The following is a 27,733-nucleotide window of genomic DNA, read 5'->3' on the forward strand; positions in this document are numbered from 1 at the left end:
CCTTGGCCCTGTTGCCCACCCCCGCTCGCTCTGCCTGAAAGCCCCGCACCTCCCGGGTCTCATCACACTCCTTGGTTGATGTATTTCTACCCTGCTCCAAGGCCCCGCCACTCAGTCCCTCCTCCCCCTCCCGGCGTTTCTTGTGTGGGCATCTGGCTTCTCCTAGAACACCCAGGGTACCCTGCACTCCTCCTGAGCCTTGCAGCATTCTACCTTTTAGCGTGGTTATTTATGTACCTGTCTGGTCTCCCTGTTAGCCTGCAAATTCCTTCCGGGCAGAAACTATCTTCTTTATCTCTGGCTCCCTGGCAGCTCCCAGCAGGGTTTTGAGCAGAGAAGGGGCTGAGTAAATATTTATGTGTTGAATATCTTTATTGAGGACTGTTGTACTGGGTGGTCAGGCTGCAAGGTGAAAGGCCCAGCCCCTGCCCTCAGCAAGGCTTCGGTCTAAGAGGAAGCAAAACCTGTACAGAGAAAAATGCGGAATGGTGAATGCGAGCAGCTCAGAAGTGCCTAACCCGGTCTTGGGGGCGGTCAAGGAGGGCATCATCGAGGAGGTGACCCTTGAGAGGAGTCAAAAGTCAAGGAGCACCCACCAGGTGGAGCGTGTGGGGAACAGCACCACAGGCATAGGGAACAGCATGTGCAAAGGCACAGAGGCAGAGGGTATGGCTGGAGTGGCCCAGACCCAGGTGTGTGGGCTGGAGAGTGGAAGGAGGTGACTCGAGAGCAAGTAAGGACCCACGACCGGGGCACTGTGGGAATGAAACACTCGTGGGGATGTGGGACCGGGAGGAGGAAAGAAAGCATCCCATAAGGAAGAGGAATGGGTTGCAGTGAGGCAGAGCGGAGGAGGAGGAGCAGGGTGTCTGTGTTCTCCAAACCTCAGTCTTCTCATCCGTAAAGTGGGTGGTTACAATCAGAGTCTGGAAGACCCCAGCCCTGGATCAGAAACGCCCGTGGCGCATCAGGTAGATGACTGACCGTCAATCATTGTGGTGCCAAGAGAAACCAGGCACAAGAGGGCCTAGGCTTCGAGGGGCAGTTAGGGTAGGGCAGAGCAGATCCGGAAGGCTCCATGGGGCCGAAGGGGGACACCCGTGAGCCAGAGTCCGTGAGAGCACTCAGTAGGGCTGTCCACACCTGTTCTTTATAACACCCGTATAGAGGTGGGTTTCCTTGGCCCCATTTCGTGGGTGAGGGAGCTGAGGCTCAAAGATCTGCTCTCTTCCCAGCTGGCAGGCGGATCTCATCATCCAGGGCTCCCCGCCTCCACCCCCAGGAAACCAGCCCAGGTCCTACAGTCACCCTGCGGGACACTTCCTAGTTCTTTTTAACGCCCTTTGACAACCCTGTGGGGCAGACAGAGAAAGGATGGTTAGCCTCCTTCTTAAAGTGACCAACTGTGTTTTGCCCAGGACAGGGGGGGGGGGGGAGAGGGGGGACTGTCAGTATCAGGCCTACTCATTCTGCAGGCCCAGGTCACTCCTTGCAGGGGGCAATGCCCTGGTCCCCAAACTGGCCCTCACACACACATGTTCCAGCCCAGGGGCCAGCTCAGGAAGGGGCCTCCCTGGCCAGCTACCCAGTTCCCAAGGCCCCAAGCTGGGGGCCACAGAAGACTCTCTAGTGAAGACACTAGACAGCTTGTAAGTGAGTCAGGAAGACCAAGGCAAGGCTCAATACCGAAGGACAATCATGGGGTCCTCCTCCAGGTCCAGATGCCCAGACCAGCTTGGAGTGCGCTCGCCTCCTTCCTGGGTGGCTCTCTCTTCCCCAGCTGGAAACTCCCCAGATGGGGCTTTGGCTGTGCAGCCCCAGCAGACCACCCCCCCCTACCGCCACCCTGCTGACCTGTCCCAGGGGCCAGGAGTCTGAGTTCCAAACCCTGCTCTGCCACAGAACCCCTGAGATCTTGAACAGATACCTTCCTGTCTCTAGGAAGCCTCAGTTAAAACGGGCTCAGAGGAAGGCCCACCTCTCGGACCGTTGTCAGAACGTGAGACCTGGGCTGTGGATGGGCCGAAAAGTCCTGTGTTCGTAATAGCGCCAGCCGCCAGAGCTGTTCTGGAAACACAGCTCAGTTGGTCCAGCATGCCAGGTCTCCTGCTTCCATTGCTCCCAGGAAATGAGCCCAGGGCTAGGGAAATCAGGAGGCCTGAAGGAGCCTAACCCCAGCTGTGTGGCCTTGGGCAAGCCTCTTAGCGTCTCTGAGCTTTGGTTCCCTCATAGGCAGAAATAGGGATGTTATTTATTTCCTGGAGTTATCGTGGGGACAGGAGTCTAGCCTAATGCCTGCGGTCCGTAGGCAGCCTCTAAATATGAGCTGGGCCCCCCATGGGCTTGCTCGGCCCTTTGGGGCCACTCTGTTCACTGCAGCCCTGACCCCCAGACTGGGCTGGGCTGGGCTGCAGGGGTGAGGTGGTTTCCCAGCTGTCCCCAGAGCCTCCCTTCCCAAGGCCCAGCTCCAAACCCCACCCCCAACCCCATGGGCAGGCACACACACACACACTCTCTCTCTCTCTCTCTCTCTCTTTCTGTTGTTTGCAGCTAATTGTTTATTAGGAGATGCGGGGCGGCTGCGCCGGTGGGAAGGCTCAGCTTGCTCCGCTATAATTAGGATAATGCCCACTAGTCATTTAGTGAAACTCAGAGAGCAGCCCCTCCCCCGCGGTTCCTGCTGCAGCTCCCAGGCCCGGCTGCCCAGCGTGCTCCAGTGCCAGGCCGCCCCACCCCTGCCCTCGGCCCACCTCCTTACCCCTCCATCCCCCTGGGCACCCGCCAGGCTGAGGTTTTCCTCCCTCCCTCTCCTGGTTTCTTTCTCTCTGTCCTCTTCCTCTACCTCCCCCCTGCTCTCCTGATTCTAGCTTCCTCTCTCCTTTTCTCAACACCAACCCCCCCTCCCCCCCCCCCCCCCCCCCCCCCCGCCCAGTTCCCTCATCCTTGCCTCATGTTTGCTTTCCCCCTCCCCTTGCCCTCCTGGGAGCCTGAACCAGAAGCTGGGTTGGGAAGGTCAGCAGAGTAGGTCAAGCCTGGGTTTCCAGGCCCCGGGGGGGGGGGGGGGGGGGGGGGGGGGCAGTTCTTCTAGTGGAGGCTGTGACCTCCTGGGGGACCCGCCTCCTTCAGGCCTGCTCCCTTGGAGGGTCCCTCCTTGAAGCTGCCCTCCCCTCTTCCCGCCCGAGGCTGGAGGACTGGACCGGTAGAGCAGGGCTTGATCTCCAAAAGCCCCCTCCCATGAGCACAGCAGTATGACTCTATTGCCCTATCCCCCATGCACTTAGGGTCTTCCTGAAATCCCAGAAACAGGGGTGTTTGGGGGGTTAGGGGCTTAGGGTTCTGGGTGTGAAGGTGGGGACCCCCACAGGAATGGCCAAGCAGGGAGCCGTCCGCCTCACGTGGCCCGAGGTGGGGAGGGGCAGCGGGCTGCTGAAGAGTATCCTTTAGTTCACCAGCAACCAGGGGCTCTTCCAGCAGCTTCCTTTTGTTCTGAGCCCCACAGCCACCAGTGGAAACCAGACCTGGCCACATATGAACCCCCAACCCCTCTTCCTCCACCCTGGACCCCACTCCCCACCCCCGCTCAGCCCTTCCCACCACAAAAGAGACCTCACATCAGACCCATTACAGCTGGGCAGACTGAGGGTTTCACTCGCCCTGATAGTTGTTGCAGGGGGCAGAGGTGAGGACGGGGTCCCTTCCAGCTTTTCAGAAGTCAATAAAAGAGCTGTTCCCCAGGGGTGAGAGATGCTTGCCTGGAAATACAAGGCCTCCTTGTCCTCACAAGCCTGTCTGAGCCTCTGGTCCCCATCCTGGGATCACAGATGCAGACAGACTAACAGACAGACACACACTCACGACTCATAAGGGCAGGCTCACAGAGCAGGCACTGGGAGGGGGGCCTGGGACACTGGGCATCTGGAAGGGGCCGGGCTTCTGTCCCTCCTCTCCTGGGCTCCCCCAGCCCAGGAACCCTGTCTCTGGGCTCAGGCTCCTCCAGCCCAAGGTCACCATCCCACATCTTCAAGTCCTTGCCCCCAAGAGGTCTGTATCACCCTCTCTAGGGCTAACGCTTCTCACCCTCCCTCTCTTCATGGGCCCCAAGGCTCTGGACCCCCGGGCCATCTGTAGCTTACAGCATCCCACAGAGAGAGCAGAAGCTGGAAGGGAAGGGAGTGAGCCTGGCTCAACCAGTCCCTCAGGACCAGGCTTGGTCTTGCCCTGGGATTGCTTCCCTCTGGCTGCAAGGCTCTGGGGCCAGCAAGATAGTGCCCCTGGGACCAGCAGGGAGCCGGGGAACAAGAGCCCTGGCTCCAGTGGGTCTCCCATCTGCCTTGCTGTGCACCCAGGATATCCTCCCTGCCTGGGCCTCAGGTCCCCTGCCAGGTGCCCAGGAGCAGGACTGGACAGATGGTCAGTGCCAGCACACAGGGGCCACAGCAGCTCCCTGGGGGGCACGGCTACCCGAACTTCCGGTGCCCTGGCCCTCCTTTGGGCCCCTGAGAAGCACTCCCAGCCCCCAAGTTAGCAGAGCTTGATACTGTCTCTCATTCACCAATACTCTCCTCCTCCCCTCTGTTTCTGCCTGCATCTGATTTCTCCCCTTGTTCTCAAAGATGACCGGTCACAGCTGAGCGGCAGGCAGCCGCTGGTCTCATGGAGCAAGAGTCGCCAGGTCAGGATGCCGGCCCGGGATAGGGCTGGAGCAGGGGGCCTGGAAGCTGGAGACTGGCCCAGACTGCGTGTGTGCACGTGCGTGCGGGTGTGCGTGGCTGTGAATCAGCACACACAACCTCCCAGGGCCCCCCCCCCACCCCACCCTGGTCGTTCATTTGTGCATGGCTCTGTGCAAAGCACCAGAAGGCTTGGACATAGTGAGGAAGGGGAACAGTCACTGGGTTTCGGAGGCTCTCTGGGCCCTGGCTCAGGAGGCTGTGTGGGTTCCCTTCGGTGATGGGGACAATGACTGCCAAACCGTAGCTGACATTTAAAGAGGCTGACTGTTGGGGCGCCTAGGTGGCTCAGTCGGTTGAGCCTCCGACTTCGGCTCGGGTCATGATCTCACGGCTTGTGGGTTCGAGCGCCGTGTCGGGCTCTGTGCTGACAGCTCAGAGCCTGGAGCCTGCTTCGGATTCTGTGTCTCCCTCTCTCTCTCTGCCTTCCCCCACTCACGCTCTGTCTCTCCCTCTCTCAAAAATGAATAAACGTTAAAAACAATTTTTTAAATAAAGAGGCTGACTGTGCACCAGACATGGGTGAAGTACTTTATAGGTCATCTTATAACACGTGCATTTCCTTCTCAGAGCAGCCCAGCGAAAGAGAGACTATCGCCCCCTTGGACACTTTAGGAAACTGAGGTAGGGGGATGCTAAGCCGTTTGCCCAAGCTCACACAGCTGATTGATGGCACAGCCAATCTGAGGGGAGCCTTCCTGACCCTCAGTTTCCTCATCTGTAAATGCAGGGTAGGGATCTTGCCATTGCTACAGCTAAGGGACCAGGAGTTCTCCTGTAGATGCAGGAAGCGACCTGGCCAATCATCAGTGCCGCAGGCAGAAGGCAATTTGGGCGGAGTGGACAGGTGCCCCTTCTACTGGTCCCTCCCTTCGGCTTGTTCCAGCCCGGTGTGGCAGGGGGTGTGACAGCATGGGGAGGCTGCCTCCCCAGGATTTGCAGCCTCCTGGGGGCTGTGGGATACTGGAGGCTTGGCTTGCCACGGGTCCTCTCCCTGGAGCTCCTGCTCCGCTCAGCCCAGCCAGGGCTACAGGCCCACGGGGGTCCTCAGTGCTGTCACACCAGGTGCATGGTGAGACAGCCTCGCCTTGAGGGAACCGCTTTGGGAAGAGGCAGAGCGAAGCTGGGGAGGGAGGGATAGTGGGGCTCAGGGTGGGGACAGACATCTCAGGACCCAGACCTCAGGGAGGCACCCATTTCTCCGCCGGGCTCCTCCTCAAAGAGGTGGTTCACCACAGCCCCAGCCTTGGGTGGGGACATACCTATATCGACCAGCCCGGATGGCATCACATAGGGAAAAGGCAGAAGCATTTCTGCACCAGGCTCTGGGCTTGGTGAGCAGAGCCCGGGGCTGGGTTTAATTTCCTGCTGGCTCCCTGGGCCCAGCATCTTTGTACAAGACCCAAACTGTTTAACAGTATATAGAGGCCCTGCCTTAGGGGATATGGGAGGGCATTGTTTGGGGCCCATGGGCCCAGCTGTCACCTCTCCTTTATCCGGCTGACCCCTGCCTGCCCTAGAACCCACCAGACTCCCTGCACACATGGCCCCTGCCCACCCCTACGTCCCCCATGTGGCAGGCAGCTCAGGGACTGTCCGCTTCTTCCTGATGAGGTGCAGAGAGGGGAGGAAACCGCCCCAGCTCACTCAGCAGGCCACCGGCAGATCTTCCTGAGCTGGATTCCAGGGGCCCCCAAAACTAGTAATCCTTTCAGCCTCGGTGACACTTTCGAGCTCCTTGGGACACTGTGCTTCATGTGCCTGTCATCTCTGTACTTGTCCTTTTTAACTCAACAGACATTGACAGAGGGCCTGCTGTGAGCTAAACAATGCATCCAGTGCTGGAGAAAAGCAGATCAGCACTTCTCCCTTCTCACAATGAAATAACCAATACGTGTTGAGTGAATAAATGAATAAACACTGAACGCTGAACACTGACTCTGTGCCAGGAATTACACCAGGCAATTTGTTTATTTAGTCATGGCAACCCTATGAAATAGGTTCTATTATCCTCATTTCCCAGGTGTGGCAATCGAGGCTCAGAGAGGTTAAGTAACTTGCCTAAGGTCGCACAGCTAAGGAAGTGTCAAAACTGGGATTTGAACGTGAGTTTGTGTGGCTCCCAAACCACACAGGTTCTTCCTTCCTTTTCTTTCTTTCTTTTTTTTTTTTATTTTCCTTTTTTAAAAAAATCTCGGAATAGCTTCAAACACTTTCCTTCATTTTCAATGACATTTATTGTTTTCTTTCTAATTTTACAAGCAGTACATGTTCATCGCAGACAACTGGAAAGTACATAAAAGCATAAAGTAAAAACTAACAATCACCCGTAATCCTCACCCCCCAGAGATAACCACTATTAGCATTTTGATGTATTTCCTCCCGGTGTCTACATCTTTTTATGTAAAATTGATATCATGCCATAGAGCCAATTTCACACCCTTCTTTGTCTAGTTCAAACTATTTTGTGAGCATTTTCCCATCTGAGTAAATATTTTTTTTGAAAACTTGATCTGTAATGCTTGCACACATCCATTCTTAAGCATTTGCTTTTATTTAACCATGTCTTGCTTTTGGACACTTAGGTGTTTCATATTTTTTACTTATAAACGTAACATCGCAGTGAGTATCTTTTTACATAAATCTCTGAGCCGATGTCTATGGACGAGATTCCCCAAGGGGAGTTCCTGGGGCAAAGAGCATGAGCATCGCCAAAACCTTTAAAACGTATCTTGAAAGTGCGTTCTAGAAAATTGTCTACAGTGCCCTCCGACAGTAGGGCGTGCAGATGCCCCGTTTCTTAAAACCCTTGCTAATACTGGATCTCACTAATGAAAACAACCACAAATGAAAACCAAAAACCTTCCTCAAGACAGGTTTTTCCCACTTCAGCACCTCACTCTGTGGTTCCTGGCATATGGGTTGATGACTGATTCTCCGTGTTACTGATATGGGGAAATGGGTCCTCAGAAATGGCATGCCTGCCCCGGGTGGGAGCTACTCGTTAGCCAAGGAAGAGCAGGACTGGAACCGGGGCACCCCTCCTCCCGGCCAGAGCCCTCTTCCAGGCACCCTCAGAGGGGAGCTTCCTCCCCTGCAGCTCTCCAGGGCCAGGGGTGTTTCACACCTCTGCTGTGGGCCTGGAGGTTTGAGCTTGGTGGGGGGGGGGTCACTGTGCAAACCCATCCCTGGCCTCTTGATAGTTGACACATAGACCCCAGGATCCTCACCACCTACAGCAACCATATCTCTTGCTCCCATTCATTCATTCATTCATTCATCTCTTCACAGATTTGGCACCTGTATGTGCCAGGCACCGTTCTAGGCTCTGGGTACTTCATCATCCACTGTCAACATCACCAAATTATGTCATACAAGTCACTTCAGTGTCTCCCAGCCTTTCCCACTGGGCGCCATGTTTTCCAAACTTCTGTGATAACAGCGCCTGGGGTGCTTGATAAACACACATCATCAGGTCTCTCCCCTGGAAACTCCGATTGTGTTAAGCCTGGGTCCAGCCCTAGAATCTGTTTGCTTTTGTTTTGCTTGCTTCCTCTGATTCTTACATTCAGGCAAGTTCAGGAGCAAGTGCCAAAGGCTCCCCAAACATTGACATCTGGTGCGGCACCTGTGTGTGTGTGTGTGTGTGTGTGTGTGTGTGTGTGTGTGCGCGCGCGCGCGCGCAAACACACAGGTGAGTAACCAAGCGGCTCCCAGCACAGCCCAGCACCCTCAGGCCCTGCTAGGACACCCTGCTGTGTCCCTCAGCCTCAAACTCACCAGAGCTAATGACGATCTTTTTTTTCTGATTTGCAAGCGATTAGTTTTAATTTGGGGACAATTAGAGGTAGAAGCAGGAGGCATCTGATCTTGATTAGAAGCCGGGAAATGGCCAGAGGCACCCCCATCCCCAGCCTGCCTGGCTGTAGCCTCCGTGTAGATTAATTTATATTTTCAGTAGGTTCGTGGGGGTGGCAGGCTAGCCTGTGTGTCTGGGGAGAAAGTGGGAAGGTTTTGTGGGGGTGGCCAGAGGCCCCTGCTGTGCTCCCAGACCACAAAAACCAGACTGAGTTGAAGAGGGAGGGCCTCTGTGGGGCACCTGGGTGGCTCAGTCATTTGAGCGTCAGACTCTTGATTTCAGTTCAGGTCATGATCTCACAGTGTTGTGGGTTCGAGCCCTGCATCGGGCTCTGCGCTGGCAGCTTGGTGCCTGCTTGAGATTCTCCCCGACTTCCTGCCCCTCCCCCATTCATACCCTCTCCGTCTCTCAAAATAAATAAACCTATAAACTTAAAAACAAGGAGGGGGGGAGGGCCTCTGTCCAGCCACTGGCCCTGCGCAGGTGTCTCATAAGAGGGTAGAACTGAGACTTGTTAAGCACCCCCTGAGTGCCACCCTTTGCGCTGCGCAAAGCTGGTCCAGGCCCCGTGTCTGCCTGTATCGCCATCGAGCTGGAAAAGCAAAAGCATAAATAAGTAGGTGCCTTCTGGTGTCGGGGGTGGCTTGGGAGACTTCTGCACAGGTGAAGGGGCGCGCAGGCCAGCGTCCTGCCTGCGGGGAGCATTCACTGAAGTGACTAACAAAGCAGTTCGATGGTAATTTGCATGTTACACCCAGACCAGGGCCAAGCTCCAGATCAGTCGGACCCAGAGCTGGACAGAGCAAAGCAGCACCCACGGGTCCTAGTGAGAGGCGTGGGGGAGTGCTTCAGGAGGAGGCAGAGCCGGGGCGAGCGTGGAAAGAAGATGGGACCCCACACCCCATCCCAGCTGAGCATAACCCCAAAGTGGCCCCGGGTCGGTGCTCCCCAAGGGACTGGGCAGATTCAGTGCCCAGGGAAGCTGGGTGGGGGAAGAAGATTCGAGGAGGATGGGAGTTCAGGCCTGTTGCATCCACAGACACCCCATTCTTCGTTACCAAGCTGTAAAGAGCTGTATGTGCCTTCTGGGGCTGTGGGAAGAAGGAGCTGGCTCAGCTGAGTTGGGAAGGGTCACACTCTGGGTCTAGTCTCAGGGAGAGGCTGAGACTGCCTCAGCCGCCATCATTATCCCTGAGCACAAAACCAGCATGATCCCCTCCCAGCTTCTTCCCCTGGATGGTGTCTCCACTCCTGACTGGGGAAACTGAGGCTGTTGGGGGGCAGAAACAGCCAATCCCCATGTGGTCATCTGCTTGGGTGGCCCTAACAAAGCACCACGGACTGCATGGCTAAAACAACAAATTTTGGCTTCTCGGTTCTGGAGGCCAGAAGTGCAAGGTCAGAGTGGCAGCAGGGTGGGTTTCTCCCGCAGCCTCTCTCCTTGGCTTGCAAAGAGCAGTCTTCTCCCTGTGTGTTCACGTGCTCTTCACTCTGTGTGTCTGTGTCCTCATCTCCCTACTTGTTGGGACACCAGGCGTATTGGATTGATGACCTCGTTTTACCCTGATGACCTCATCTTACCCGAATCACCTCTTTACAGACCCTGTCTCCAAACACGGCCACATTCTGAGGTCCTGGAGGTCAGGTCTTCCACGTATGAATTGGGGTGGGGGTCACAATTCAACTCCTAACACCCATCATGTGCCTGAGAAGATGTGGAGAAGCCCTCTCTATCAGCAGGCGGCTCAGTTGGTTGAGCGTCCAACTTCTGCTCAGGTCATGATCCCACAGCTTGTGAGTTCGAGCCCCATGTCGGGCTGTGTGCTGAGCTCAGAGCCTGGAGCCTGCTTTATATTCTGTGTCTCCCTCTCTTTCTGCCCCTACCCTGCTTTTACTCTGACTCCCAGGGCTGCACCCAAATGCCTCCGGAGGCCCAAAGCTGTTTACACAGAGGGGAACCTAGCTGCTGCTCCGGGGGAGAGTCAAGGCCACTGACAGGAACACAGTGCAAAGGGTGGTCTGCAGGGTGAGCTGGGCCCAAACACAAGAGCAGGAGTTGGGAGCCTGGAGGCCAATGCTCTGGGGAGCAAGTGAGAGCGTGAGGGGCAAAGAGTGGCCAGGGTTCAAAGCCAAGCCTGAAGAACCCTGTGGGGTGCCTGATGTGGGGCCCGAGGGGTGGATGTGCGCCAGCCCGTGAGATCAGCCCCCCTGTGTTGGGGGCGGGGGGGGGGGGGGTCCAGGCTGTCATGTCCACCCCAGCCACACCCCTTCAGCACCTCTCCCCCACCTCTGGGCCCAACCAACCTCAGTTCTGTGTAGATCCTCCCCTCCCCTGACTGTTGTCATTCAGGGAACCTGCCAGCAGCTCTTTCCTCCCAAGGCCAGGCCCTGCTTTATGCTGAGATAACAGGCCAGTGCGCACATTAGCACACACACACCTTCCCAGATAGCCTTCCAGAAAACCTGACCTGTCTGCTGACAGCTCCACAGGCCTCAACTTCCTCCCCTCCAGCCCCCCACCCACCCCAGACCACCTCCAGGGCCTCTCCCACCTCCCTGGGGAAACTGAGGTCCAGAGAGATCAAGCAGCTTCCTTTATGCTCCAGAGTAAGTGGGCAGGAGAGCAGAGGTTATAGTGCTGGGGCCTCAAAAACACTCACCTCCACCACAGAGGAGGCCTCAGGGCCTCAGAGGATAGAATGACTCACAGTGGTGACTGGAGGGGGTGTCGTGTGTCATGATGACACAAATACGAAAATTGCACCACCCTAATACTGTCTTTTCTGGCTCTCCTTTCTGAAAGCGAGCTGTTTTCTTAGCACAAGTCGCTTCCCCTTTCAGAAACCCAGACTCTTTATCTGCAAGGTTGCTGCCTGCCACCGAGAACCATCCCCCTCAGCGGCCATCCGGTCTCCTCTCGGATGCCTCGTGGAGGAGGCCCTTGTACCCCACAGAGCGTCCCAGTCGTCGGGTTCTGAGAATTCCGCTCATGCCACAAAAATCTATGGAGGGCAGAGGGGTGCATGCGGACATGGCCTCCAGGCCCCTCCCCTGTGCCCCTCTGAGTCTTCTGCCCATCTGGTGGCTCCTGCCCCCACTGTGCCTCCAAGGGGTCCAGATGGCCAACCGTGGGGTGGGGACGATGAGAGTGTCGTCAAAGGGGACTAAGTGCTTACTTAGCAGCCTTTGGGATCTCCTGGGGACAGTAAGCAAGGCAGGGTCAGTGGTTATGAGTTCCGTGTCCCCAGCCTGTCCACCCCGGATGCTGAGCACTTACTGCTATGGCAGCTGCCCTTCCCCAACCCCAGCGGGACAAGCACGGTGGCCCCTCCCCGCCTCGGCCCAGTGCCCACAAGCCCTGGACATCCCACCACACGGAGCAGTGCCCCCCTCCTCCTCTCCCTTGGCCTTTTAGCCACTCTCCACATCCTCGTGAAGGGGCTGATGTCACCATCTCAATTTTAGATATGGGAACCAAGGGAAGTATCTTGCCCATGAGTGTCACGGGGAGAACCTTGCACCTGAGTCCTGGATTCTTTGTTTGCCTGCTTCCTGCTGCTTCCAAAGCAGTTTGGTTGGTTTCTGAGCTCTGGCTCGGGCTGTTCCCCTGGACTCCAACATGTGTCACTTGGACCAGCCTCCCCGTGATGGCAAGGACAGCATCTCAGAGACTCCAGGGGTAACTGTGGGGCAGGGACTGCAGCCAGGAAGGCTCTTCCCATCTCTCCAGACATCTTCCTGTCCTCGTCTTGGACCTAGCTGTCCGCCCCGCCACTGCAGCCAGCATACCTTGCAGGGTTCAGAGCATCTAGTGGGGAAGGTGGCCTGGGAGCAGAGTTCTCCAGGGAATGGGAGGAGCAGTCTGGTGATTAAAGCATGGGCTGCCTGCCGCACGGGCCTATGCCCTGCCCCAAGCCAAATGCCTCTTTTTTTGAATGAGGAAATTAAACCACAGATTAAAAAAAAAAAAAAATAGGCCATAGGCACCAGAGCCTCAAGAGCGGGGAATTTTTAGTTCATTGCCTTTATGAGGAATTGGATGTGAAGGTCTGTAGAACTATCAAGGTTTCATTGATGGTGGCAAAATAATAAATGGGCATAAACTGCAAGGAACCACTATAGCGTTGCTTAGAAGGCTCTTCCTTGGGACACAGGTCTCTGCAAATCACTCCGCGTAAATCAGGCATGATTTGTCAGAGGCTTGCTCAGTGCACGGCCTCCTAGATAACTAACTTCCATACAAGACAGGATGCAAAGTCCCCTCCGAGAAGGAGAGTCCCAGGGATTTGAGGTCATACCTTGGAAGGCTTCCTGGAGGAGGTGGCATTGGAGCTGGACCTCGGAGGAGGATTCCGATGTGGATGCGTGCAGTTGGGAAAAGGGAGAATTTGATGCAGAAGGCACAGCATGAGCAAAGAGGGGAGATGGGGCAGGATCAGCAAGTGCTACAGGCAGAGATGGTCCAGTCATGCTGGCAGCGTGGGTTTGGGAGGGGGAATCCTGGGGCAAAGGGGAGCCTGGAACCCCACAGTAGAGGACCCTGAATGCCACACTCAGGCACAAAGTGAGTTTGGATTTTGTCTTGTAAGCAGAAGGGAAAGAGTCTATAAAAATGCTTACAGACATTGGCATTGCGATGCACAATTTATAGAGTTCTTTCTTATTTGATTCTCAAAAACAGAGCAAGTGACAGCACAACATCCTTTAAGACCAGTATTATTATTATTATTATTATTATCAATTACTATTATTATTAACTTGATTTTAAAGGTGAGGAAAGTGACTCAGGGCCGATGAGAAGATCCAGAGCTGCTTCTCAAACCTCAAACCCCCACAGCTTGGTCCTTCCTATTCCAGAACAGTGTCCAACGGGAATTGAGCTGGCGGTGAGGGGCCAGCAAGGTCTCATTTGTGTCCAGGAGAAACAAATCTCTCTGCTGCTGTGGAGGGGAGGGGATGCCAGGGAGGTGGTTAGAGGGAGAGGGGAGACCCAGTCAGGAGGTGTTATGTTGTCATAGCAGTGGGATCAAGGCCAGAACTGGGGCAGGGTTCTGGGGATGGAGGACAGGGGGCAACTCAGGACACCTCACAGAGTCAAGAGGTAGAATTGCTTTTGGCAGGGTCCTGCTGGGATGTGGGGAGGGGACCGGAGATGGCAGACCCAAGGCTTGAGTTGGGTTTGGGAGAGTGGGGTCCCATTCCCTGTGTATACAGCGCATGGGGAGAGGGCGTGGGGTGGGGGAGACAAGGGATCTCTGGGGGCCCTGCACCGTCTGAGGCAGAGGGAGCAGGAAAGGGCTTGGGTTTGAGAGTCAGGTGGCCCTGGGTTGGAAGCCTACTGCTGGCCCCTTTGGCTCATGTGGCTCGGGCAAGTTGCTTAAGCATTCTGCACCTTTACCTGTAACATGTGAGAATAAGCTCTCAAAAGAGAGAAGTTGTTGACAGAACACGATTGAATCCGTGGAAATGGTAGACTGTGTAGCTCAGAGGATCCATCTGAGGATCAAATAAGCTAATGCCGGTGGCGCCAGCGTGGAGCAGGTTGGAATGGTAAGAGCGCTTTCTGGGGGCCCCCTCTCCGCTCTCGGCCCTTTACCCGCACACACTACTCGGGAAGTCTTCAGCAACCGCACCTGGAGGCAGAAAGCAATTTCATCCTCATTTTACAGATGAGGATGTGGGGGGATAAACCCTCTTTAAAGCCTCACAGGGCTTTGCGCTAGTGTCCGGTTTACACGCACGCTGCAGCAAAAGAAACCAGGCAACCGTGAGCGGAAGGTTAACACAGCAGCACAGGGGGGCGCGCTTGGCACGGACGCCCGCTGCGGGGTGGGAGGCTGGGGTGCCCTGCCGTGCCAGCACAGCCTCTGCTCACCCCTCTGGGCTCTTTCCCCTGTCTGTCCCCAGCCTCGGGTCGCTCGCACCCTGCCAGCCCCAGCCCACCCGGCCCGCAGGCCGGCCCGGTGCTGCCGGTCAGCTACCGCCTGTCGCGGACGCGTCTGGCCTTCTTCCTGCGGGACGCGCGGCCCCCGCCGCCTGCGGTGGCCAACGGCTCCCTGCAGCGCTCCGAGCCCTTCGTGGTGTTCCAGACCAAGGAGCTGCCCGTCCTCAACGTCTCCCTGGGGCCCTTCAGCACCAGCCAGGTGGTGGCCCGGGAGCTGCTGCAGCCGTCCAGCACCCTGGACATCCCCGAGCGCCTGACGGTCAACTGGAAGGTGCGGGCCTTCATCGTCCGCGCCCGCGTGCCGGCCTCGCAGCCCGAGGCCCAGGTGCTGTTCTACGTGGCCGGCCGCGACTGGGACGACTTCGGCGTCACCGAGCGGCTGCCATGCGTCCGCCTGCACGCCTTCAGGGACGCGCGGGAAGTCAAGAGCTCCTGCCGCCTCAGCGGGGGCCTGGCCACCTGCCTGGTGCGGGCGGAGCTGCCCCTGGCCTGGTTCGGGCCCCCAGCCCCCGCCGCGCCGCCCGCCGCCCGCCGCAAGTCCCCGGATGGGCTGGAACCCGAGGCGGCCGGGGAGAGTCAGCAGGCTGAGCTCTACTACACCCTCCACGCCCCGGACGCGTCTGGGGGCTGCGGGGGCGCCCGTCGGGGGGCCGGGCCCGGGGCAGGCGCCCGCGCAGAGAGCCCCACCCAGCACCCCCTGCTGCGCATCGGGAGCATCAGCCTGTTCCGCCCGCCCCCCAGGAGGACCCTGCAGGAGCACAGGCTGGACAGCAACCTGATGATCCGCCTGCCTGATCGGCCCCTCAAGCCTGGCGAGGTGCTCAGCGTCCTCCTCTACCTGGCCCCCAACTCCTCCTCTCCCTCCAGCCCCAGCGTGGAGCATTTCACACTCAGGTAGGGGGCATGTGGGGGGAGGGTCCGCCCGCGTCCCAAGGTCAAATGCATACCTGGCCGCTTGCAGGGGTGAGCCAGCACCTTAATCCGACTTCTTCCATTTCTCACTTGAGCTACTTCAGGAAGGCACCTTACTTATTTGAGCCTCAGTGTTCTCATCTGCCCGGTGACAACAAAAATTTCTGCCCTACCTCCGTAGCTCACAGACATGGGGAAGGAGAAATGTTCGTTTTCACAAGCATAGGTATCAAGAATCATAGAATGGGGTTGGAAGGGCCCTTAGGCCTTAGCTGGTGTAACTTAAAACGGTGTACCCATTTTGCAGCTGAGGAGACCAAAGGCAAAGAGAAGAAATGGAGATCAGACAGCAGCCCGCTGGCTGGCAGTCAGAAATGAGCAGTAGTGTGTCCGTGTGTCAGGACATTTGCCCAATCTTGGAATTAAGAGAAAAATTTTCAGGAGTCCCAGCCTTTTCTGTACCCTGAACAGGATACAATCCACAAATTCAGAAATAACCTTAAGCCATATCACATCCTCACAAAACAGAATGGAATTTAAACCACGTTGAATGATTCTGAGAATGTAGCAAAGGCCCCACCAAAATATTCCCCCCACCCCAGGCACTATGCATAGGACCCACAACATTGCCGTTAGCCTCCGACTTCTTTGAGTTAAGTATTACCCTCTCTCCTGAGTGTACCACCTTAAAGTTCAGATCTTCCTGGGAGGGATGAGACCTGATTCAATGATTGATACGTGAATGTGAATATGAGTTAAATCAGTCATCACAGATCTTGGGCTACATTAATAGGAGTAAACATGTAGAATTAGGGAGGTGATCACCATTCTGCTTTAGCCAGTATGAATCGGAGCATAGCTGAAGTGTTGTATTTAGTACAGGGCGCTACACCTTATGTGTGCAGTGTCCAGAGGACGGTGACCTGAACCTGTGGCAAAAAGTAACAATTGGAGGAGCTAGAGATTTTAGGCCTGGAGAAAAGAGAGACTCGGGGAACACCCGCTCCCCTCCGGCTGTCTGAAGAACTGTTACAATTGAGACGAAGGAGGATTGTTCTCTCCTGCCCCAGCAGAACCCATGACTAAGTATAGGAATGGGGTTTCCAATCCTTAAGGGCTTTCTGAGAATGCAATGGGATGTGCACAGTAGTGAGTTCCCTGTCACTAAGGTATGCAAGTAGAGGTTTGGTAAAACTTGGCAGAGAGATGGGGTAGAAGCAATTGTAGCCTCCACTGAAGGTCAGCATTTTCAGCCACATGATACCAGATTCCCCAAGTTCATCTCAAGCATGAAGTCTAGGACTCAGGGTAATGTACTCACCTGCTCCCCCTACTCCCAGCCCCAGCCTGGGGGGTGGGGGTGGCCAGGTGGGCAGCCATCGGGCCCTAGGCTGACCCTCTCGCTCTTCTCCCTCCCACTTTGTCCCAGGGTGAAGGCCAAGAAGGGTGTGACCCTTCTGGGCACCAAGTCACGGAGTGGTCAGTGGCATGTGACCTCGGAGCTGCTGACTGGGGCAAAGCACTCAACAGCCACTGTGGATGTGGCCTGGGCGCAGGGCACACCCCTGCCCCCCTGGTAAGCTGAGGTGGTGCCTCTGCCCACCTCTTTACAGGATAGCACCTGGGAGGGGTGGGGGAGTTCTTGATGGAGGAAGCCAGACCAACAGAAGGGCTGCGGCTCGGATTGTGGGGGCTCTGGGGTCCGGGTCGGGGCACCTCAGGTAGCTGGAAAAGGCTCAGAAAGCTCCAGGAGGCAGGATGCCAAGGAGGGCGGGGGTCCTCATCGGGGTCCTCATCCCGAGCTGCTCCCAGCTCTTCCCCCCGGGCTCTGCTTCCTTCCTCCCCCCTGCAGGGAAGGCCAGGGGCCCCTGGAGATCCTGCAGCTGGACTTTGAGATGGAGAACTTTACCAGCCAGTCGGTCAAGAGGAGGATCATGTGGCACATTGACTACCGCGGCCGCAGCCCCCTGCCTGACCTGGAGCGGGCGGTCACCGAGTTGACGGTCATCCAGCGGGATGTACAAGCCATCCTGCCCCTAGCCATGGTGAGCGGGGCAGGTGACTGGGCCAGTGGATGCACACGTCTGTCACAGGCGCGTGTGTGTGACAGGCATGTGCACAGCTGAGCGTGTGTATAGATCAACGCATATCCGTGTGAGCCTGCGGCCAAGTGCATGCCTGTGAGTAAAGGTATGCGCATGTGTGTGCGCGCGCTCACTGGAGGCAGGCAGTGCTCTGTGCCTGGTGCTGGAGTAGGACAGCAGAGGCTCGCGGGGACAGAGGTGGGAGAAGTCACCCATGGAGAGGGCACTCAGGAGAGGCTTCCTGGAGGGGCGGCCATGCAGTTGAACCTGGAAGGAAGGGCTTATATAACCAGAGATGAGGAGGGTGCTCGAGGCTGAGGATTGTGTGGGCAAAGGTGCGGTGATGGGAAAGTGAGGAGTTTGTTCTAAGGAGCAATGGACTTGGGGGTGCCATGGGAGGTAAGTCTGGAGTCAGTGGGCCAGCCTGAGGGCACCTGGAATGGTCAGCAAATGTGTTGGATGTGACGCTGAGAAGCATGTCAGATGTTGAGAGAAGATGGTGGGGGACTGGCGAAGGGTTGTCTCCTGGTGGCACAGTGGCCTCCTGAAGGCTGTGGCAGGAGGCCAGGTGAGCAGAGCACCTGAGAAGGCAAGTGAGACTGGGCGGAGGCCCCTCTCTGCACATGCGTGCTGGTGTCCCCAGGGGAAGGACGCGTATCTGAGGAGTGGGGGCTCCAGGAGCCTGAGCCTTGGCTGGCCTGTCGTGGGAGAGCAGATGACCACCAGAAGCACCCCAGCTCATCAGGGCCCCACCCTCCCTGCAGGACACAGAGATCATCAACACGGCTATCCTGACGGGCAGGACGGTGGCCATCCCTGTCAAGGTCATCGCCATCGAGGTGACTGGACTTGTCCTAGATGTCTCTGCCCTGGTGGAATGCGAGTCTGACAATGAGGACATCATCAAGGTGGGCGTCCTGGAGATGGGCCCCCCACACACAGGGAAAGAGGCCTCAGACCTTCAGGGGGAGCGGAGCCCCAAGCCAGTGGGGATTCACATCCCAGGCAGCTCCCCTTGGTAGGCAAGTGGAGGAGAAATGGGGGTGGGGGAGAATAGCTTCGCATCCCACGTCTGGCCTGAGGGGCGTGAGGAAAAGCCCTGGGTACTGCTATCCTAGAGGGCTTCCTGCAGGAATTTGAAAGAGGCCATTTGGCAGGCAGAGGGGAGAAGGCAGTGTTGACAGCCTGAGCTCAATCCAATCCAGCAAGTGATTATTGAGCCCTTGCCCATGACAGCCATCAGGGAAGGCAGCGGGGGTAGGGAGGGAGCCTACCCCTCAGGGACATGCCCTGAACCCAGTTGCTGGTGACCTAATGGAGAAGCTTCAGCTCTGGGAGGAAGCCCCAGAAGCATGCGAGTTAGTCCAGGGGTGAAGGTCATGTAAGGAAGGACTCTCTCAGGGCACACACCCCCAAGTCCTCCAACTCCTGAAGCCCCCCCCCCCCCCCCCAGCTAGAGCTCCTCCCCAGAGACCCACTCTGGGCCCCCGGTCCTCACGACCCAGCAAACAGGACATCGGTCTGACTCAAATCTCCCAATTTGCCACCTCCCCAAGAGGGCCTCCAGATTTGCCCCCGGCCCTGGTTTTGGATGGTGTCACAGGCCATGATGCACAAGGGTGCAGCCCCAGTATCTGTGTGGTGGGTGAGCTGTTTGTTGGGCCAGCCTCCAGCAGGTGCCAAAATCAGATGATCAGACAACAGAATCTGTTCCCTGTGTCTGTAAATAGCTCAGCGTGAAGGAGAACAGGAGAAGTGGGCCGTGGGTGTCCTTCTCCCTCTGGCTAACTGGGGCTAGCCTGGAGTGTGCTCGCTCTCTCTCCCCACATTCTGCCCCAGATCCCTCCAGGTCTGGGGAGCCGGAGCCTCACTTCACCCATTCCCCACCCAGGAAGAATGCCCCCTTCAAAGTCAGCCAGAGCAGATGGCTGGGTACCACAGCCCCATCCCCTGCAGAGCAAAAGCCTTGCCCAGGCCCTTGGGGCTTCCTGGTGCTGGCAGGCTGCGTCAGGAAGAAATAGACCTGCTCTCAAAGGCTGTCACCCAGCACCTGCCCCTGCCCCCCCCACCCACGCTCCCCGACCCTGGCCACAGAATGGACCAGAACAAAGTCTTGACGGCCTAGATACCAAAGGGGAATTCGCAAAGACGCTAAGTGGAATCTGTTTCCGTTCTCAATGAAATACACTCAGGTTCTTTATGGAGTTGGCCAACACTCTGAATGGACTTTGCCAGCCTTCTGAAGTGGGAAATGAACATTTCTGGCAGGGCTGCTGTCCCACGTCCCACCACCCCCCATCTGAGATGCTTAAGGGAGCTGGCAAGAGTTTGGGACGAGCCAGGGGCTCCTCACAGATGAACCACAGCCCTGGCCCCCTCCCCGCCCCCACCAGAGCCTCCAGAGTGTCCCACGCCCGCAAGCCGCATGATTAGACCCTCCTCGCACGCGAGGGTGGGCACCCAGGGGCCTGTAGCGGCAGGAACACTTAAATGCGTTGCACACAAGATTCACTGCTGCGTGTGCCGGGTACATACTGGGCACACTTGACGTGCACACCCACCTACATCTGCCCTGAAGTACCAGCACAGGTGTCAGCGAGTGGGCACAGGTGTCCACCAAGATGTGTTCAACAGGCACGTGCCCACCCAGCGAACCTCTAGGAGTATAAGCCGGTGTCCTGGTGGGCATGCATCCGTAAGAGCTGCACCCACCGGTGGCAACCATCCACCTGTCTGTCCTGATTTTTCCTCTCCCCGTCCCCCACCTCCACCCCAGGGCTAGAGCAGTCCCCGCGCCTGAAATTAACCAGCAGCTCATTTTCCTGGGGCCACAGGGCCAGATGGGCCGTGGAGGAGTCGTGGGCTCAGGACAGGCTCCCTGCCCCCTCTGCACTGTGGAGGGTCCTACCAAGTGACACCTGCACCAGAGCGCAGGCAGTCATGCGGGGGAGGGGAGCCAGCCCCCAGGGGCGGGGGGGGGGCATCCGCCGGAAGGCTCCTCTGAGAGGTGGTCTGTGTAAAATCACGGGCACGCTGGCTCCTTGCCAGGGAGCAAAAACCTCCCGTAGTAGCCACTGAGAGATGATGCTCGGTGGAGAAACAGTGGGAACAGGGACACCAGAGGCTGACGTCTCCCCCCTGAGGAAATAAATTCTAAATTCGTCACCTCCCCTCCAGCGCACAGGATGCCCCCTGTAGGGCAAGACAGGCCAACCAACCTCCCTCCCCCTCCCCAGGTATCCAGCAGCTGTGACTACGTGTTTGTGAGTGGAAAGGAGTCTCGCGGGTCCATGAACGCCAGGGTGACCTTCCGCTATGACCTCCTCAACGCCCCCCTGGAAATGACAGTCTGGGTCCCCAAGCTGCCCCTGCACATCGAACTCTCGGACGCACGCCTCAGCCAAGTGAAGGGCTGGAGGGTACCTATCCTCCCCGACCGGAGGTACAGCCCCTCCACACACAGTGGACACTCGGGATACTCATAGGTGGACTGATCCACGCATGTGTGTAAGACCCCAGGTGTATACAGTCTGCAGGTCGGTGATGCAATCAGCAAACTTTTATTGAGCAGCTTCCTGTGTGCCAGGCACTGATGGGTGCTTGAGACATGGGGTGAGTGTGGCCAGTGCCTGACCCGGCCACGCCATGAACATGGTAGACACGGGAAGTCCTGTGCGCAGGGAATCGAGTGGCACTAAAGGAGACAGCCACCTGTTCCTCCAGGAGAAGTCCAAGCAGGCTTCCTAGAAGAGGTGACTCTGGGTATGCCTCTCTGGGGCACGTCCTCCACTCACCCCTCATTGCTGCTGGAGAGGAAAGCCAGCAGGGCAGAGAGAGAAAGAGTGGCAGGCAGCTAAGAGGGGAGGGGAGGGGCTGGGGGAGAAGCAGGCAGCCAAGGGAGAGCTGGGCTCAGCTCAGTTCTGTAGAGATTGGGAAAAGCAAGGTCCGGTGGATTGGTGGATTGGTGGATCGGAACCTCTCAAATTTGAATGTGCACATGAATCCCCTGAGGGCCTGTTCAAATGCAGATTCTGACCCAGTAGGTCTGGGAGGGGGCCTTCTGCAGGGGAACCAGCCCCTGCCCTGCCCCGCCACCCCCCACTAGGTGCTGCTTTGAGTCATGATGGGAGAGTGAACTCTGCAGCCAGACAGGCTGGGTTTAAATCCTAACTGCTGTTTACTAGCTGGGCCACCTTGGACTACTTACATAACCTCTCTGTGCCCCCGTTTCTTCGTCCACAAAACAGGCACATTAACACTTACCTCATAGAATGGTTGTGAGGATTCATTAACACGGGCACAAGAGACCTGTGTGAAGGGATATTCTGGTTGCTGGATGCGTCCAGAGCAGTAGCAAAGCACGAGCCACGCCCTCTGCTCTCTCTCCAGAGCACGCTTCCCTGACAGTGAAATCTCCTGGTTTTAGCCTCTTAGGCAATCTGGATAGGCTGAATTTCCCAAATCCTCAAGTCCTGGCGCCCTTTTGCTTACTAGCGCCTCCCTCGGCTCACCTCTCTGCTCTCAAGTTTCACGATGAGCAGCAAGGGGAACCAGGCCACACATTCCACACGCTGCTTGGAAATCGAAATCGCACCAGCTAAACCTCCGAGTTCATCTGTTTGCCGCACGGCTGTAAGGATACAATCTGGCCGAGCGTTCTGGCAGTCTGTAACAAGGGCTGCCTTCGCTCCAGTTTAGAGCTGAGAACAGGGCCAGGCGCCTGGCGCCGAGAGAGAGAGAGAGAGAGAGAGAGAGAGAGAGAGAGAGAGACGGCACTTGTCAGGATTTGACATCAGCTTCTCCCGGGCGTGCCCAGCAGAGGCCGGGAGGCACAAGGGAGGGTCAAGGAGGTGCCTTTCTAGGAGAGGAAAGGCTGGGGACTCCGGGCTCCAAGCTTGTCAGAGACAGAAGGAACGGGGCAGGGAGGGGGCTTGCCCCTTTGCACGGCTCCCACCCACAGCGCAAGGGTGAGGGAGTGACCCCGCTGTGCCCCGCCCCCCAGGTCGGCCCGGGAGAGCGAGGATGAGGACGAGGAGGAAGAGGAGCGTAGGCAGAGCGCCAGCCGCGGCTGCACCCTGCAGTACCAGCACGCCACTCTGCAGGTGTTCACCCAGTTCCACACGACATCGTCCGAGGGCACCGACCAGGTGGTCACCATGCTGGGCCCGGACTGGCTGGTGGAGGTCACCGACCTGGTCAGCGACTTTATGCGGGTGGGCGACCCCCGCGTGGCACGCATGGTGGACAGCAGCACGCTGGCGGGCCTGGAGCCAGGCACCACGCCCTTCAAGGTAGGCACAAGGCCAAGGCCAGCAGCTCTGTGGATCTGCGGGCAGAGAACACAGACGTTCCCGGGACGGGATCTCTAGGGCCTCTGGGGTCCACCCCAGCCGGCCCCCAAAACACACTCTCTTCCCCTCACCCCGCCCCTGCCCCCCCGCCACCACCACCAGAGGCGAGCTCCTTCACTGCCCCCTTGGTGAAGGCTCTCCCTGCAAGCCCTATCAACCTTTACCCACCCGTGTAGATCGCTCGGCGTGTTCCCTGAGAGCAGGTGTGGATGTGGAGAGGCGGCAGAGGAGAGGGCCCAGAAAGGGGAATTCGGGGACCTTAGGAATTCAACTCTGACCCTCCTACAGCGGGGTGCCTGGGCAGAAACCATCCATCTAAGAGGTTGTGAATAATGGCCCCTGGGCTAGGATCTGCCCGCAGACGTGATTTATCTGTAAAGCAGTGGATCCAGTGTTGGAATCTTGGGAGGTTTCTCATTTTTCAAAATCTAGATTTCTGGTTTTACAAAATACCAGGCCCACATTCCCACCTGGCAATCATCAGCTGGTCAGTACTGGTGCCTCCTTGACATGAGCGTGAGTTCTATCTGCCAAGGTCCCTACCTTCCCCCTTTGTCTCTCTGACATCGAGGCCAAACATCAATGGCTATTTATCGCTGTGGGGGGCTGTTGTTGACCTTAAAATCTGCCCACCTGTCTCATCCGTGTTCCTGCCTGGCTCTGGCGAGCCCCTGACCCTCACCTGGCCTCTGGACCCTGGTTTCCTGTTGCAGCCCTAAGGCAGAGTCCAAGAGTCTTGCCCCCCCAGCCCGCCCCCAGGGGTGGGCCTCTCTTGCAGCACTGGCTTTTCTTCCCAGGCTGGGAATTGGGGGGGGGGGGGTGCTCTCCTGGCCTTCGCCCATCCCTGCCCCACCCTGCCTCAGGTGGTGTCCCCGCTGACGGAGTCTGTGCTTGGGGAGACTCTGCTAACAGTGACAGAGGAGAAGGTCAGCATCACACAGCTGCAGGCCCAGGTGGTGGCCAGCCTCGCCCTCTCCCTGCGGCCCAGCCCGGGGAGCAGCCACACCATCCTGGCCACCACGGCCGCCCAGCAGACCCTCAGCTTCCTCAAGCAGGTAACTGGATGCCCAGCCGGCCAATCTGGGGGCTTGGGGTGTGGAAGGAAGAAGGAAACTCCAGTTTTCCCTGGGGCCATGAGTCCCCAAGTTAGGGCTTGAATGGAAGATCTGTCTGCCCTTTGTGCCCTACACACCCGGCCCACCCCATTCCCCTGCCATCTGCACCGGGAGTCTGGCCAAGGTCCCGCTTCTTGCATCTGCCACCAGAGATGCTCCTGCTGAGGGTTCCCTCTCCCAGATTCTCAGAGAACTCCCGTCACCTGTGCCTCCACCCCCAAGAATTACCCTCAGCCATCTCTGGAGCCCCGGTTACAGCCACCCCCCCCCCCCACCCCTGACAGATCCACCAGGGCGTAGGCTACAGGACAGAGGTACAAAGGTGACAGGCAGGAGCACAGGGAGCCAGAAGGCTGGTGTTGAGCACCGGGCCAAGGGTCCCCTGCCCCTAACCCGCTCCATGACCCCAGGCCAATCCCTTCTCCCTGGGCCCTGCTTCCTCATCTGCAGGAGGGGCAGTGCTCAGAATGTTTTAACGGAGGACAAGGGTGGGGTGGGGTGTATGTTCTCAATGTCCACGTGTCTCATGGGGATGATCCCAAGGTCAGGCGTGGAGATATGGGGTTGCTCCTGCAGCAAAAGGGACTTGAGGTAGACCCAAGGCAGAGCATACATTCAGCCCATCAAGGGGCGAAGGATAAAGTGGGCAAGGAAATTCTCAGGGCCGTATGAGGCCATATTGAGCCCTTGACGCTCCCCACAACCTCCAGAGGAAGACTTCTTGCTCCTCCAACAATTCTCCCTAAGCACCTGCCACCCGTCAGGCACAGTTCCAGTGCTGGGAATTACAGCAGGGAGGCAGAGTACCCCAGTCCCTGTCCTCATAGAGCTCAGCATCTGCTCGGTATCTCCCAGTGAAGCCAGCCAGGACTAGCTCTCTGACTCCTGTCCCCTTCTCCTCCTCCTCCTCCTCCTCTTCCAGGAAGCCCTCCTGAGCCTCTGGCTCTCCTACAGCGATGGCACCACAGCCCCACTCTCCCTGTACAGCCCCCGGGACTACGGGCTGCTGGTGAACAGCCTGGATGAGCGGGTGGCCACGGTGACCCAGGACCGGGCCTTCCCGCTGGTGGTGGCCCAGGCCGAGGGGGCGGGGGAACTGCTTCGTGCAGAGCTCACCATCGCTGAGAGCTGCCAGAAAACCAAGCGCAAGAGTGTGCTGGCCACGACCCCCGTGGGCCTGCGGGTGCACTTTGGGCGGGACGAGGAGGACCCCACGTACGACTACCCCGGGCCCAGCCAGCCGGGCCCCGGCGGGGGCGAGGACGAGGCCCGGGGAGCCGGCCCACCGGGCACCGCGCTGCCCCCAGCCGAGGCCCCGGGCCCGGGCACCGCCAGCCCCGCGGTGCCGCCCACAGAAGACTTCCTGCCGCTGCCCACCGGCTTCCTGCAGATGCCGCGCGGGCTCACGGACCTGGAGATCGGCATGTACGCGCTGCTGGGCGTCTTCTGCCTCGCCATCCTCGTCTTCCTCATCAACTGCATCGTCTTCGTGCTGCGCTACCGGCACAAGCGCATCCCGCCCGAGGGCCAGACCAGCATGGACCACTCTCACCACTGGGTGTTCCTGGGCAACGGGCAGCCGCTGCGGGGGCAGGCGGAGCTGTCGCCGCCCGCGGGCAACCCGCTGGAGACCGTGCCCGCCTGCTGCCACGGCGACCACCACAGCAGCGGCAGCTCACAGACCAGCGTGCAGAGCCAGGTGCACGGGCGGGGCGACGGCTCGTCGGGCGGCTCGGCCCGGGACCAGGCCGAGGACCCCGCCAGCTCGCCCACCTCCAAGCGCAAGCGGGTCAAGTTCACCACCTTCGCCACGCTGCCCACGGAGGAGCTGGCCTATGACTCGGTGCCCGCCGGCGAAGAGGACGAGGAGGACGAAGAGGACCTGGGTTGGGGCTGCCCGGATGTGGCGGGCACCACGCGGCCCACCGCGCCCCCAGACCTGCACAATTACATGCGCAGAATCAAAGATATGGCGTAGAGGCGCCGTCCCGCCCCCTCCCCCCGGGGGGGGGGGTGGGCTCTGTGTGGGACGCGACCGGGACCCCTGCTCACACTGACGCAGGCGGGCCGAAGCGGATGTCGTACTCCCTGCCCCTGCAGCTTTGCTCTGTGCTGGGCGGCCGCCTGCCCCAGCTGGGCCTTCCCCGCCACCACCTCGCACCATACCCAATTGTGCCACCGAAGGCGGAGGGCTCCTTCCTCAGGAGCTTGCTAGGAGGAAAGCAATCCTTGTTCGACTCTTTCCAAACCTCCTCCCATCTTAGACAACCCCCTGCCCCAAAAGTGAGGCATGGAGGCCAAGCTTGGGGTGAGGTGGGCCCACACTGTGCCCCGCCCCTGCCCCCCCCACGTCCCCTGTCTTCCCCCTGTGTGGGGGAGCTTGGGGGGGTCTTGTGTCACAAGCTGCACAAAGACTTTTCTCAAACCAATATTCAGGGATTTCTGTCCTGCAGGGTGGGGAGACGGCGGCTGCCTGCCCTGCGGAGGATCTTGCTGTGGACAAAACGTGGGGGATGGGGGAGACACTTGTAGCATCTGCTGGCTTCCGGGTGCCCCCCCCCCCCAGTCCCTTCCCAGGACCTGGGAGCTGACCCTACAGAGGGGTCTGGGACCATGCCAGGCACCTTCCGGAGATCTCAGGACTCCCTCTATCCCCACCGGCTGTGGGCGGAGCCTAGAGGGGGAGGAGCCCTGGGCCGGCCCTGAGCAAGCCACACCCCAGCACTGTGGTCTGAGCAGTCCCCGGGAGGCCCGGTCCCCCTGCTAAGCCCACAGCAAGGTCAACACTACGCCTTAGCCGCCCCTCTCGCTCTGCTGACCACTCCTCCCTCTCTGCAGGGGCAGCCACCCATCCCCCCAGGGAACGGAATCGGTGGGAGGGGGAGGGGGCACCAGGGGATGCTGTGGAGGACCTCGGGATGGGCAAAGGCAGCGGGGAGCCGGGCGTCTCCCTTACCCCTCCCAGCCCACAGCCACTTCTCTCTTGGGTTCTACCCACCACTGTGTCGGATTTTCTTAAATAAATGGGGCTGACCAGACTGGGGCGGGGCAGCAGCTCCCGGAGAACAGAAGGCGCATGGTGGCTGGCTCTGCGTCTGGTCCTTGTGCGTGCGTGTGCACACACACACACACACACACACATGCGCACTGTGGACACACTAAATGACAGAGATCGACATCCCGCTGAACCCGGCTGCCCCTTCTTCCAACATCCACATCCCTTCGGGCCCTGTCTTGCCGAAGGGGGTGCCCACGTCCGGCATGAAGGATTTGCTGGCCCACAAATGTGCCCTTACAGAGAGGTAGCTCCCCTAGGAAATGCCAAGGTTGCCTCGGGAGGGTGGGGCAAGCCTCAGGGCCTCGCCTCGGGCGAAAAGGCTTGGGGAGTGAGGGGGCACAGAAGAGTAAGGAGAGGGGTGAGAGCAGGTTGGTGTGCACACCTGAGCTGCTTCTGGATTCCCTCTCCACCTGTAGTCCACCTCCCAGAGACGGTCCCTCCCTGTCACTGTCACTGTCACCACCTCCCAGGGAGGCCTCTCTTCTGCATGGATTGATGAGGAAAGCCTGGGGCAGGGTCTCCATGTCCAAGCTGTAGGCAGGAGAGAGCGAGGGCTGTTGGGTGAGCACATGGCCTCCGACGGCCCTGGGGCACTGCTCCCCAGGAACTAGCAGCAGCCCCAGCCCGGAGGGGCACAGGGGACCTGGCCAGAGCAAGAGCCCAGCCGAGGCTGCCTGGCC

General features: G+C 58.4%; 1 protein-coding gene across 1 annotated transcript; it reads left to right on the forward strand.

Annotated features, from left to right (window-relative positions):
- Positions 1–485: 485 nt before the first annotated feature.
- TMEM132E (transmembrane protein 132E) lies at positions 486–27,070 on the forward strand. The gene is made up of 9 exons (XM_086686624.1): positions 486–718; positions 14,381–15,427; positions 16,875–17,021; positions 17,298–17,490; positions 18,294–18,437; positions 20,766–20,971; positions 22,532–22,820; positions 23,744–23,935; positions 24,918–27,070. The coding sequence occupies exons 1-9, from the start codon at positions 486–488 to the stop codon at positions 25,971–25,973; spliced, it is 3,507 nt and encodes a 1,168-aa protein (XP_086542750.1). The 3' UTR covers positions 25,974–27,070.
- Positions 27,071–27,733: the final 663 nt, after the last annotated feature.

Source organism: Puma concolor, chromosome E1 (assembly GCF_028749965.1).
Source record: "Puma concolor isolate L17-30 chromosome E1, mPumCon1.1.hap2, whole genome shotgun sequence".
Taxonomy (NCBI): Eukaryota; Metazoa; Chordata; class Mammalia; order Carnivora; family Felidae; genus Puma; species Puma concolor.

Excerpts from the sequence above, each read along its gene's own strand:
- TMEM132E (XM_086686624.1), top strand. The coding sequence starts at position 486 with ATGGTGAATGCGAGCAGCTCAGAAGTGCCTAACCCGGTCTTGGGGGCG. Across the intron at positions 17,022-17,297 it reads GGCACACCCCTGCCCCCCTG|GGAAGGCCAGGGGCCCCTGG; the intron begins GTAAGCTGAGGT and ends TCCCCCCTGCAG. Across the intron at positions 17,491-18,293 it reads CCATCCTGCCCCTAGCCATG|GACACAGAGATCATCAACAC; the intron begins GTGAGCGGGGCA and ends CCCTCCCTGCAG.